Source organism: Phalacrocorax carbo, chromosome 8 (genome assembly GCF_963921805.1).
Source record: "Phalacrocorax carbo chromosome 8, bPhaCar2.1, whole genome shotgun sequence".
In the NCBI taxonomy this organism is placed as follows: domain Eukaryota; kingdom Metazoa; phylum Chordata; class Aves; order Suliformes; family Phalacrocoracidae; genus Phalacrocorax; species Phalacrocorax carbo.
Window position 1 is genome coordinate 25694745 of NC_087520.1, and position 13755 is coordinate 25708499.

At 40.9% G+C, this 13755-nt stretch overlaps 1 protein-coding gene across 2 annotated transcripts; it reads right to left on the reverse strand.

Moving 5' to 3' along the window:
• Positions 1-484: 484 nt before the first annotated feature.
• On the reverse strand, positions 485-11164 carry OSGIN1 (oxidative stress induced growth inhibitor 1). 2 transcript variants are annotated; one of them, XM_009504311.2, is made up of 6 exons: positions 11014-11163; positions 6653-6755; positions 4355-4491; positions 3845-4036; positions 3419-3510; positions 485-2753 (listed from the first exon to the last, which is right to left on the reverse strand). In XM_009504311.2, exons 2-6 carry the CDS (start codon positions 6735-6737, stop codon positions 1763-1765), a joined length of 1497 nt encoding a protein of 498 aa, XP_009502606.1. In that variant the 5' UTR covers positions 6738-6755; positions 11014-11163; the 3' UTR covers positions 485-1762. The 2 variants fall into 2 exon arrangements, with proteins under 2 accessions (XP_009502606.1, XP_064315389.1); XM_064459319.1 differs by lacking the exon at positions 3845-4036 and having other exon boundaries at positions 11014-11164.
• Between the last annotated feature and the right edge of the window lie 2591 nt (positions 11165-13755).

Sequence of the window (13755 nt, forward strand, 5' to 3'; positions counted from 1 at the left end):
TTTCCTCAACAAGGCACTGAGCAACCAGGTCTAACTTCAAAGCTTGCCCTATTTTGGGGCGGTGGGGAGGGAATGAACCAGAGACCTACAAATGTCCCTTCTGATCTAAACTGTCTTATTGGCATACTGGACTAGGCCCTGATTCAGCATTTTTCCAGACAGGAGAAGACAGTAGGCAACAGGAAAGAGATCTAAGATCCTCTAGGCAAGAACACGCCTGGCAAATAATTTAGTTTGGTATTGTGTTTTAGCCTCACAAGAGACAGACACCACCAAAGTACTCCACAAGGATTCTCCATCCTACTGGAGAGAAAAGACAAACAGAAAGCAAATCCATAGTGTTGTGCTCCCAGGGAGCAGAAAGCTGCAGGATTTAGCAAGCATAAATCACATGCTGGTGCTTGCCAGGAAGCTGATGAACAGTTCATTAAATCTTCTCTGGGTCAAAGATTCAAAGTCAGAGTTAAAAAAACCAAACACAGACTATGTCTGAAATAATTTTATTGAAAAATTTCATACAATAGTCAGTAACAAAAATATTCAAGTGTGATACAGCCACACCACAGACAAGCTTCTTGCACATCTCAGCTCAAGGCTGGTTCATTTACAAACAGCCAGTGTCTCCACATACTCAGCTTTCCAGAGACTTGTGCAGCATCTGGTCATGTCAGTGAGTTTCAGTGGCACACAATATCCACCCACCCCAGCTCATTCAAAACACTAACTGAAAGCCTGTAACAAAATATTTTGCCAATAAAAATCTTTTGGAAAACTAGTATTAAGAAATTGTTATATATAGCATAAAACTACCAAAAAGTGACTGTGTCCATTTCCCCTTTACATAAATAGTATTCTTAAACATATTAAATTAGAAATCCACAAAATATGTTGCATCTTTCTGAAATACTCTGTGCAGCAGAAGCTCCATACAGTACCTGGGCAGTTACAAGACAGACCAGTAGCTCCCCTTTAGTTCTGCTGTCTCTACAGCAGCTGCCAAGAATTTGGCTATTGCAGTTTTAGGATTTAGGAAGTAGAAAGCTGCAGGATGGCAAACCAAGTGTTTGTAAGTCAGCACCATTCCTTCTCAAGAAGGAGAAAAATTCATCAGAGGAATCTCCTGATTAAAAATATATTAGATATTAGTGTTGCTGGTGTCAGGGAGACAATACAGTTTTGACTGTTTCTATGTCAGTTTTTATTTGCAAAGTACCATTTCATGTGCCAGAGAGGTACCTGCACCATCTTTCAGTGATTTCTGGTCCAATAAGACCATACAGCCAAGCCACAGGAGCAAATCAGCTCCAAACCAGGAGCAAAGCCACATCGGCTTACTTTGTTTTATGAAAAAAACCACTCTAAGACATGGACAGACATGGGGTTGTCAGCCTGCTGTCTGGCAATAATTAATGTTGATTGTTCCCCAATTCAGTTTTCAGCAACCTGGAAGGTGTTACACAGAAGAGCAATCGCTATCTTGCCCCCCTGCTTTTCCAGGCACAAGATTCAAAGTCCCTGCAGCCTTCATGCACAGCTAAGTAGGACAGGAACTGAATCCCCAGGTACTGCTGTGTATGAAACCCACTCACTATTTGGTGACTTAATCTTCTCAAACAACTCAGCAAGAACTTAGTAACTCTCTGCATAACCTTGGAGAATACCGGGAGTGGGCTTTACATTTGAGGATGTACAAGTCAGAGGACTTGCTTCTCTAAGAAAACAGCAGTAACCCATTCAGATGCAGTCAGCATAGGGATTTTCGTTAGGGGGGATTTTTGTTTGCTTTCTTTAACAGAGAGCTGGCAACAGCCAGAGCCCCTCCCTGTACAAAGCGTACAAAGTTATCTCCAGCTAGAGGTCCTAGAGCATAAAGCCCTTTCTCCTGAGTGCATTCATAGGTGAATGGGTCAACATCTATGGGATTCCTCTTTGGATTGACTGGTTGGTCACTGTCCATTGCCAAGTCCATGCCATTATTTGGCAGAAAGGAGAGGTTGGGGTTTGAGCCAGTTAGAACAAGAGCCATGGAAATTTTATAAGCTTTCTGGTAGCCATTCTTGTCTTGAATGATACATTTCTTGTCCTTGCCAAAGGATAGTACATGATGTTCAGGAAAGCTAATGTAACACTCATAGGGCCCAGCACAAGCAGCTGACTGTTCTTTCATCATCTGATGGACTTTGTGGTATTCAGGGTACATCATTTTGGGGAGCTGGTTAAAAATAAGACCTGGATCACTGACTCGCCTCCGAAAAACATGGATTACTGGAATATTGCAATGGTGAGCAAAGAGAATCGCATCAGCAGCTGTCAGACCAGCACCTACAATCAAGACTGGATCTGACATGATGCCGATGTTGTTCTTCACTGCTTCCTCTAGGGCAGACAGTTGGTGATGGACATAGGAAAGGTTCTCACCCTTGACCCCAAGCCATGTAGGACCATCATATGTTCCCGTAGCTAAGACCACATTCTCTGCATAGATAGAGAAGGGCTCTTCATCACCTTTCACAGTTTTGAAAAATCCATCCACCTGAAAGACCTCTGTACTTTTCTCATTGAGGGTCCAGAGTGAGTCACTACTCTCCTGCAGATCTTTTTGTGCGTGGTTGGAGATGCTCTCTGCACTCACTTTCTTCACAGAGGTCACAACAGTATCACAGCTGAAATTCTTCTGCAGTCCTTTCTTCATCACATAGTGTTGGTAATATTGAGCAATGTCTTCTGCTGTGGCTCTATTGTTTCTGAGGCCTCTGTAATATAGTACAAACAAAGGTCAAGCAGCAGTTAAGTAACAGACTGGACTTTTGCCCCTCTTCCACTGAATGTATCCTAAAGCCATCTCTCCTGGCACTACCAGAGAAGACTTATCTAGTTTCCCTGACTTCAGGGATAACTTAGCTGGTGTATAAAGGTCCACAAGCTGTTGGACAGAGGCAGCTTTCTCTAGCATGAATCCCATCCCTAAGAACATGGTTGCTCATTTATACCTTCCTCTCACGCCTTGCTTCCATTCCATTTTTAACTCCTGGACTTTTTAAGCTTAATTGTTACGCTTCTCAAGAGCGGAAGCACCTCACAGGATGCACAGTAGCCGAGATGATGATCTTAGTCATTAGGGACAGCAGCAGTAGACATAGAAGTCAGATGACCATGCCTTTTCCAAGGTTTATTCAGAACTCATGGTCTCTGTGATCCATCTCCCCAGTGGATGTTGAGAAGGACACATTCCAAGCAGCACTGCAACTTTACCTGAATCACTGAATGCAGAGTGGACTTTTACTGGGGGGTGGGAGGGTGTCCTTTCTCTCACTAGAAACATCTATTAACAGATGGGTAGCTACATTCAAGTCCACTCCACTTGAGGATCCCAAATAACCTCCGATGTTTGCAAATAATCACACCATAGATCTCTTACCTTCTCTTCTGCTTTAGCCAGTCTTTGAATGGGAGATCTGGGAGTCCCATCCAGTCCCCTCTGCTCAGGGTAATCATAGAGCCCTCGATAGACTGAAACAAGAAACACCATAAAAAGACTTTCGGTAATTTAATGTAGGAAGTGAAATGTAATTTTGTCATGTTTCAATATGGCACAGATCATGAAATCAGTGATTTTCTCTGATCTGCTGTCATGGATAAAACCATCCATGTTCTCCAAAAAGAACAATAGACTGGAAATATAAATGCCTCTCATGCTTTTTTCCCTTTTAAACTTTCACTTGTCTACATACATAAAATCAAGCATAGCTGACGGGCATATTAAGGGAGCTTTTGCCTCTCCAGTCAACACATTTGGCTATCTTACAGCATGCAGACCTAAGCAGTTAGGCTTCAAGTCACATACATGCCAGGCACCACCAGGAGCGTTTCTGCCAAGAACCAGGTGGGGGATGGCTCTGTTAGTCTCATGCCACCAAGTGAGGACAGATTCTGCTGTTCCACCAAAGTCTGTGTCTGGACGCTGAAGAGTATCAAACAGAAGAGCCACAGGGCTATGGGATCGTCCTTCCAAGCCTTCAGACAGATACTCCAAATCCTAAAAGAGACAGATTGAATGCTCAAAATGCGTGTCCTGCTAGGCAGCAGACTGCTTGTCACTCCAGTATTCCCAATCAGTGGTTTTGGAGTTCTGTGAAGCTCATTTACTGGCACAGAGCCTGTTATTGCCCGAGAACTACCTCAAGGATCTTAGCAGCAATGCTGGCATTTCATACACGAGAGAGCTGGACAACTAGAAGTACTTTGCTTAAGGCTCATTCTGTCTGTGTACTTTGAAAATTCAGTATATATATCACTTAAAATATACCCCTAGGATGCCTTACTATGATGTTATACTGTTTCCCTTCACACAAACCTGGTCCAAAATTGAGATATCTGGTGCCTCTTCCAGTTTCCTCTGAAGAATGGGATGAGGATGAATAGAGTGTCTTTTTAAGTAAGGGACATAGCCTGACAGCAAGTATGAGAGACAGATTCCTGAAGGTCCATTTCCTAAAAAGACACAACAGAGAAGAATAAATACTCCTGCAGATAGAGCAGCCATTTGAGAAGTACTTCTAATATCCAGACCAGTTCAAAGGATAAGACACTGCTGCAGATACAGGGGACCTTCTGTTCCAAGTTGACCACTCACCTATTAGATGCAGCTGGGGAAGTAATTTTACACTCTCATGTCCCCCTTTTCATCCTCAGTTGCATTTATTTTCATTGCAAGGTCTTAAGAGCTTGCTCAGAAGACATTGAGTTGAACAAGCCAGAGGTTAAGCTCACCTGAACCTTGAAGTCTCTAGCATGCTGAAGAATTGAGTTATTGCTCATTAACTTCCATAAAGGTTTGAAGACTGGTCACATACTGACTGGGGGTCTCAGCTCTCCTGAATGCACATTTCACACCAGTTCATTATGCACAGGATACAGAGTAGGTCCAGAAAAGAGAGTGACAATTAAAGTGAAGGGGAAATAGCTCTGCTCGGTAAGAAACCCCATCTAATCAGGGCTATCCAACAATAGCCTTTTTGATTAACAGGTCTTGAGGACCCTTTTAAATGGGAACCAGCCCTACTATGGTACTGCAGGCAGTGTGTTAAGGAATAAAAGTCTCTGTGTCATGCCAGGACACACACCACCACCACCCCACCCCCCAAAAACCACACTTCGAACAAATTGCTGAATGACTGAACTCCTCCTGCTGACCACCCAACAGCAAGTGGAAAAAGTTGATATATGCAACTCCAAAGCCATTGAGAGTAGCCTGTGAAAAGTTTTCACATGGCTGTTCTCCAGTATGTTTAATATTTTACAGTGTCTGCGTAACTAGGTGTCAGCCTCTCTGGATGCTCAGGCTTTGCTGCTCACTGCTATGTGACTAACCACCATTACATAATGCAGTGGCGATGTAGGGGAGGAGAGCTGAAGTGACACAGCAGCCTGCAGCAGGCTGTGTTAACACAGTGCCCATGCTGCATGCATGAGCAGCTGGAGCAAAGGCTGCTTCTAGAAGGCAACTGCTTTCATGAGGCTGCCAGCACAGCACAGGAAGTCCACAGCCTTCTCAGAGCAGGGCCTGGGGAAGTAGCTAGAACCTGTGTGCAATGTCCAGCTGCTGAGAAACAGCTGAGTTTCTTCAGTCCAACAGGCTCCTCAGAGCACACATCTTCACACTGGTGCTTCTGAGGCTCTAGTGATATATCCCCATTGGGTCCCTGCATAGGTGCACTAGGGATGTACCAAAATATCCTCCCTCCCACCGAAAAACTTGTACAACTGGGCAGTACAAAGTCACTCTCAGACTAGAACCTGCTGGTAGTAGTGTCCTTCTCAAACCTGTTTTATCAAGGATTAAGTGCAATTTAAGTGGTGCACTAACTTTGGACTAGTTCTCTTGGGGGCTATAACTTTGATGACAGATAAGGAAGGAACCCAGCTGTACAAAGTAAGCACATGCTTAGATGAACAGGGTCCAACACCTGTGCTCAAGCACAGCTCATGATTGGCCACAGAGGGGAAGGTACTAACATCACTACTCATACTTTGCTCCAGAGATCACCTCACATTACAAAGCTCCCCTCTTGCAAGGCAGACAGGACAGTTACTACATAACCTGTTTTCTAAACTGGTAGAAAACCTAGTTTTTCACCATTCTATTAAATCTGTATAAAATCAGTGTAGCTGACTTACACTTTAAAATGTAAGACATCTGTGAAAAATTGAGATATTAACAGCATCTGAAGCACCTTCTAAACACACAATGGGGAAAAAAGATAACACAAACACACCTTCAATTCAAGCACTACAGATAATCACTTCACAGTGAGTTGATTAACTATCTGTACTGAAGATGTTTCAAACCCTTCTAAATATCCAACCAAGAAAAACCAGGCCCAGCTAAACTGATGCCCACAAGGTTACCAATTTTTCTATTTAAAAAAGTAGCATGTGTTTTAATTTGTCAAATACCTAGTTCCCACTCCCCACAACTCTCAGTGGTCTTTTTCTTAGTACTAGAGAAACTTTGGCTGTCAGGGAGAGAAGGCAGAAACAGTGGCCAGGCATTTCTAGTTTGAGTAAGGACACGTGGAACGAGCTGAAGACCACAGGTCCATAGCAACAACAGCACTAGAGAAAACAGCAATGCTGGCAGGAGAAAACTTACCTATAATCACGACAGGCAGTGGCTTGAACCCACTTTTACTCTGGGGTCTGTTCAATAATCCATACATCTTCCTGTCTGGAAGCATTTAGGTTCTAGAGTCTACCTGTTAAAAAAGTGCTTTGAATTACCTGGTTTTGTTTTGTTTTTAACAAAACACATGACTTCTATAGCCTACAAACCCAGGTTGACCTGAAGTATTATCCTTGCATTGTAGACCATCACATTACACTTCTACACTCAGGACAGGCCTGTTTATCTTTTTCTCCTCCTGCCCACAAAACCTAGAGGATGATTCCCTGATTATACCATTAAAAAAAAAAAAGACTATCCTTATCTTTCTCTTCCACACTCAAATTCCAGGCCCTCCAAAACAGCTGGCAACTTCAGTAACCCCCGACTACAGTAACTGATGTGTTGCATCTTGTTAAAGAAAACTTCACTTCTGCCAATACTGTGTAGAAAAATAGAAAAATATTATTTCCATAATTATGAACCCATTCATGAATGCTTTGTACTTTTTAAAGCAATTTGTGCATGTATTGATAAGTAGAGCAAACCTCACTCAAGTCTTCTGCTCAAAGACGGGAAAACTTTTGGCTGCATTTTCAAATATGTGCCATTCCATCACTAAAAGAGTTTTTGATAAGCACTAGTTTAGTTCCTGAACCTTCATTCTTAATTTTCCAGAAAATAGAGAGTTCTAGGTCTAAGCAGGTAAATAACAAGTCTTTAAAATAAGTTTACCATAAATTTATTATCTTGGAGACTAAGGTGTCATTAGAGTGGAATCTACAAAACTCATCTGACTATCTGCACAACCATGAACAGTCAGTGAATCAAAGTTTTTTTTCCATTCCTGCAGGACTCCTACCATGTAAAATAATGACTTTAGTTTTCTAGGGAATTCAGCTATACTGTCACTAATCCAGAGAAGTGAAAGAGTTATTTAAAACAGTAAAATTGAAGTTTTGAAATTCAGCATAAGCTTTTAAGTTATTCTACAGAAAACAGTCTTTTCTGAAAACATTACTCATTTTGGAAAGCTAAGAAAAAAATCCACTGAATGGCATGACTGTTCAGTTGGGCATGCTCTCCACACCCTTTTCAAGTGCAAAAAGATCTTTGGCAAGCGCACTGCACACTCCCATAAGGTCTGGCACATCACTGCCTTTGACACAGGTATTGCAGCAAATGTCATCCTACAAGCGTAATGGCTCAACTTTAAGCCTGACATTTACATCACCAGCAACTACAATAATGCAGTTAGACCCTGGTGATTGAATGAGCAGCCAGAAAGCCACAGGTAAATTTAGGATTTGCAGAATCCCAGGCTTCAGGAGGAGTCTTTTAAGTGCATTTGCCTGCAAGGATGTGATAATTCTTCTCATATACACCAATATACAGCCATCACCAGGCTTGACAGAGCTCTTCCAAGAGGAATGGGTTTATCCAAATAGAGACACACAAGGCTTACAAGCCAAACTCAAACTAGCGGCTTTGTCCAATTTTTTGATCGCAATTTAGTAACACTTACTGGTTGCCTATTACACTTAACTAAGCATTAGTCTAGGAGACTCATGCATTTTGCCTGACAGGGCAAGAACCACTTAAAAGACATAACAGTCAGGCTTTCTAATTTAAGTTGTTTCAAGTGTCTAACTTTGAAGAGAGTTGCATTTCAAGGAAATGTACGTTTCCAGTTTAACTGAGACCTGAAGTTAGATGCACACACTACAGAAGATGAACACTTCCATGTGTTGTGTCCATACCAAGGCATGCATCAACCCCTTAAGGCATATTTAACCCAACCCTGGTAGCTACAGGAACACAGCCTAACCGCCCAGGTATTTCCCCACACTTCTGGTTAGGCTGTCGCATGAACAAAAACCTGCAACACCTTCAGCAGATAGTTGTGTAAATTTACCCCCAAGTAATTCCCTACCACAAAACTCCAGAGTTGCAATTGGTAGAATTCAGCACTAGCACTTGAGATGGCCAGAGACACCAAAGGAACAGGACACTGGTGAGACAAGTAAGGTATTCCCCTCAAACCAGCTAAATCACAGTACCTATCTGAAGGTTAGCAGAGGTTTCTTCTCCATGGTGAGAAATAAAACCCTCTCCATGGCTGTACTACACAAGACGACAAGTTCTTATTAATTTTTCTAATGCAGAGTGCACATCTTATTTCTGTGAAACTATTGGGAGTCTGGAAGAGGGAAGCAAGATCTCTGGAAGCAACCTTCCAGGTTTCTGTTCCATAGCACTCCACAGCAGCATGCACAGAAAGACTGCACTCTGTAGACAGTGGTAACCCAGCAACATCCATGGGATTTCTGCTGGAAGCAAGGACTGCTGAACCAACCCTGTACATCACATGGCAACAGTTCCAGGAGAGCAAAGCCAGCACAAAAATAATGAGCCTGCAAGCCTGTTTGTAAGACTTGGGTGCAAAGTCATGCTGTTGCGTGTCCGCATTTTTCTGGGGGACCCTGAAGGGGACAAAAAAAAGGCACAAGACAGCAGAAGCCAGCCTGGCATTCTTGTTTCCTTTAGAGGAAGGTTGCCTTGGCTCCTGGCCATTGCGCTATACCACCCTACCCCACCCTCAAAGAGCAAAGCAAGCAGCCGCAGGCTCAGTGATAATGGTCTCTTCATTTCACCCTCCTCCATTCTGCACCTTCTGACACAAAAAAAGAAGCATTTGCTGGAACTAAACCAAACTAATGGCTAGAGGAGCACAATTGTTATTCTGATGAAATTACTAGATCCATGCACATACATGACCATTTTTAGTCATGGTTTTATTCAGGATTTGGGTTCACAAAAGCCCATAATGACTATTTTAGTGCTATGCACTTTGTTTCCTAAAGTTTTGACACTGGATAATTCTATCAGCACAAGATTAACTATCAGAGATGCTTCTGTTTATCCTAGCATGTCTCTACAAATGGGAGAAGTCCCTTCTACATCCTATAGCTGTTGCCTCTATAATTCATAATAATTCTTTTTTAAGTAGAAAGTGAACCAGGTGCTAAACCTGTCCATACCTGTTCCTATCCCGCAGGCTAAATGTTTGACTTCTGGGAATAAAACTAAGCTCAGAGCATCTCAGGCATTTCAGTTTCAAGCCAAATGTTCACTTTTCCTGTCATTAGAAGTAAAGGTGGATTATTTAAAAAAAATTTTTTTTTTTTGCAGTCTTAGAATCAAGGGACTACATATACCTCGATAACCTGTACAACTAATATAGTATAGCAGATGAAAGCCTGTTCTTGCAGAGGCTATTGGAAAGCATACAGGACATCGAAGTCCATTTCAAATCTACACGGAAATAGTTAACAAGAGAAAGCCTGAGCTAGCATGAAACCCAAGACTACCCTTCTCACCCTCCTTTTATGTAGAGTAGGCTCCTGGGCACTCACACTTAGTCACAACTTAGTGACACAGATCCCTGTTCTGGCTCCTGCTTTAGGCTTCCTACTTTAAATGGGTGTCTCTTTCCTCCTCTTCATTTGGAAGCATGCCACAATCTCCACAATTTATCTCCTCACTGCTTCCAAAGCATTTCAGTGTCTATGCAATGTTACATAATTGTTCTGGCTTGGAAAAGCACCCAGCTCATTCTGGACCAAACTCTGCATGCCTCCCTGACACAGCCTAAAGCCTAGAGGGACTATAGCTCACAAAGTCAGTCAGTGTGGCTCCTAGTAGTTCCAGGCTGCACAACCGAAACAGGTTAAGTGAGTAAAAGAAAAAGCAAAGACACATTTAGCAAGACAATGACATTAAGTGATCTTTAGCAGAAATAAAAAGCCAAGTCACATCAGTCTGCACATCAGAGCAAGTAGCTCTCCTTAGAACATCATGAGACTTTTGCCCAAGCAAGAACCACCAAGTGTGACCGGTACAGCACGTGGGGAGAGTTCAAGAGAGCAGTGCAGTCAGTATATATAAATAATGGAAGGGAGTGAAAGAGCTACCATGACACTCAGATTTGAACAAGAGCAGTGCTAACACAAATGCAACAGTTTTCTTCATCTTCTTTTCTTCGTCAACCCATTCATTTCACCAGCGGTTTTAAAAATGTAATTAGTGCTTTTAAAAAAAACCAGAAATCTCAATAGCTTTTACATTTTATATTTGCCTACAAGTTTCAGAAGTTTGTTTTTCCCTATCCATTTGCATTATCACTTTTTACATGCCAGGCCAGTTACCCCACAAACACAATTAAAGTACATGGAAAAATCCATACTTATGGTACATAAAAATACCTTTCTAAAAACACCCCTGTGATAGTCAGACAGCAATATTACAGTATGTCAGGCAGAGCTCTCTACAACTACTTACAGCCTTCTTACCTTTAGCAGCAAGTCCAACAAGAAGTGAGATCTTTATGAAAATGCCTGTACAGTCAGGAAAGCCAACGAAACTACAAGTCTTGAATCCTGCCTCTGCTCTAAGACAGCTGTTTAAATATAGTAGGTTACCAGCATTAAGAGACAAGAGGAGGAGCTGAAATGAATGGAGGTGGAGCAAGGAAAATACTTATAAGCATGAGTCAGCAGGAATATTTCCCTTCCCAACTTGTGAATGAATGAATGAATACCTTAGTAATGTTGATTTGACTACCCATGCATGGCAGAAGTTCTGCATTGAACAAATATCTTCATTTTTAACCCTCAGGGCAAATTAAGATCTAGGACTTCATAAAATGCAGTGCTTCTTGTGGCAGAACTGTTTTTTACCTCTGTATTTAAAAGAAAAAAAAGACTAGTTATAATTACTGGTGGGAATAGAAGTGATAGGGTATCACTGTATGCTCGTTTTAAAGCTAGTGATCTTTTTGGCCATGAAAGGACAAGAAAATGTGATTACTTTCTTCCTACTTTTGACAGTTTATGGCTTTAGTTTCACCTTATTACAGCATAGATACAGTGTATCTGAAAAATATAGGCTTCCATTTATATTTTTCTTCAGTGAGATAAAGTCTTCTAAACCTGTTGCACAGCAGCCGTAAAATAAGTCAGACTACTTCCTGTAAAACTTAAAACATACCAGGACTTTCATCTAAGGTATCTTACTCAATTCAGTGGAATAATCGATCAAGCTTGCTAAATTTAAAGTACCCTTAACAAATGAAATACTATTTGAACTGAATGGTTTGGCACGAATTTAAGTGCTGCATATTTTTATCTGAGGCCATCTGTTTTGAAACTACAGTCTCCAGGAAATCAGGAAGACTGCTGATACCCAGTTAAGATACATACTTTCAACCATGTGATACAAAAGATAAGAACAGTTCATGAGAAGGAATTCTGTACTCAAGATCCACATCAAAGTAGGATACTTCATAATCTATTTTAATTCCACCAGAATAAGTTGTTTTAATAAATATTAAGCCATTGTTTCACTTGAAATTTAACTAACAGTGATCCCTCAAAAAATCTGACTCAGTAAATACTTGTCAAACTGAAGGATGGTTTTTAAGGTCTCTTTCAAGTTACCTGGGCCTTTATCCAAGGTAGTATTTGCACCTTAAATAACTCATACTTTTTTTGACAGGAGCAAAGGCTTTTATACACATTATCCAGATATTTATTGGCAGGTAACAAACGTATCTATATCAGTCAAGGAAAACTTAAGGTTCCAGAGAAATTAAGGCGTTTCTTCTGTTAGGTGATTTAAAACTGTCCTGTTACTAGGTTTTTCAAAATCTATTTAAATATGTGGCAGTATTGCATGTCAAACATTTAGAACAAGGATGTTGAAGTCCATACTTGCTCATAGCATAGATACAAGAAGAAAAGATACGATGGCCTTGCAAGCTTTTCAAGCAGAAAAATCAGGAATACTTCCTATGTGTGCAAGCCTGCAGCAATAAAGTTCTCCTCTATGAACAAGAAGAGGAGATCCTCTCCATTTGCCACAAGAATTTGGAAAAACTAGGATCTCTACCTCTGCAAATAAAGCCAGGATGTCTTTGCAAAACCACAAGCTCTATCATATTTTTGCACACAGTACAAATCTTTACAGGAAAGTGTTCCTGTACAACCATAACCCACTGTCATTTATTTGCTTGTACAATAAGAACATTATATACAGCAAATTGGGGGCTTCTTTTTTATAGATATCCCAACAAAACACATCACATGGAATACATATATTGAGATATATCTATCTCAATGTTACTGTTTGCTCTTGTATACCTTGTCTGGAAACAAATAATTCAGCCTACTCTGTGCACAAATTTACCAGAAGAGGAAGTAATTGTGCAATCTGCAGCTGGCCTGGCAGCCAGCCTTTGACCTACAAATTTATGCAATTCACTTGGATCTTCTTCCTGATGTATTGCAAACAGTATCATTCAGTTTAGTTAAGTGCCCAAGTAAAAAGCTTATATAGAGGTTTCCAGCATGACTTCGCACTATTTCTATTCATAGCTGTCAGACTATGCAGCCGACTAACAATGCTAACTTCTTTATTTGCACAAACTGATAAAACCATTTTATTGGTGCACAAATTTAAGGGTCTTTAGGGCTTCAGATTTTTATAGAAAAAACTCTTCTTAGCCACTAGTCTGCAGGCTCATCCATTGATGTGTATTGCACTATACTCCAGCTGAGGAATCCACATCTATCACAGAGGGTACAAATAGATTTGTCAGACTTCAGCAGAATCTGTCAATGAAATTAATTATTTGCAAGGGTTTCTCCTCTGTTCTTTAAACTTTTTCCTTTTAAAAATAAAATAGTAAAGCTTAGCTTCTAATGAACATTATCCAGAAAACAGATGCTAAGCTAGATTAGCAAGACACCACCAAACAATCTAAAAAAAGAAAAACACTTAAGCAGCAGCTTTTAAAGAAAAGCTTTTTACAAAAGTTTGGTTTTTTTTTTAAATGGGATCCATGACATTAATGACCGCCTTCAGATAACATAAAGAATCAATTCTATCTTTGTCTATACTTGCAAATACACAAGGCACAGGGGTAGAGCACTACATTTGCTTTTGTATGAATGAGCCTTGCCCATATTATAATGGTAGCTAGGCAAATCACTCCCTATCAGTGTGTAGAGATGAATTCAAAATACTGCGTCACT

Bases quoted from the DNA above. Each gene is read 5' to 3' on its own strand.
- OSGIN1 (XM_009504311.2), bottom strand. From the start codon at position 6,737: ATGCTTCCAGACAGGAAGATGTATGGATTATTGAACAGACCCCAGAGT. The intron at 4,037-4,354 runs GTTTGTGTGAAG...TGTCTCTTTTAG, and splicing joins ATATCTCAATTTTGGACCAG to GATTTGGAGTATCTGTCTGA. The intron at 2,754-3,418 runs GTAAGAGATCTA...ACTATATTACAG, and splicing joins TGGCTAAAGCAGAAGAGAAG to AGGCCTCAGAAACAATAGAG.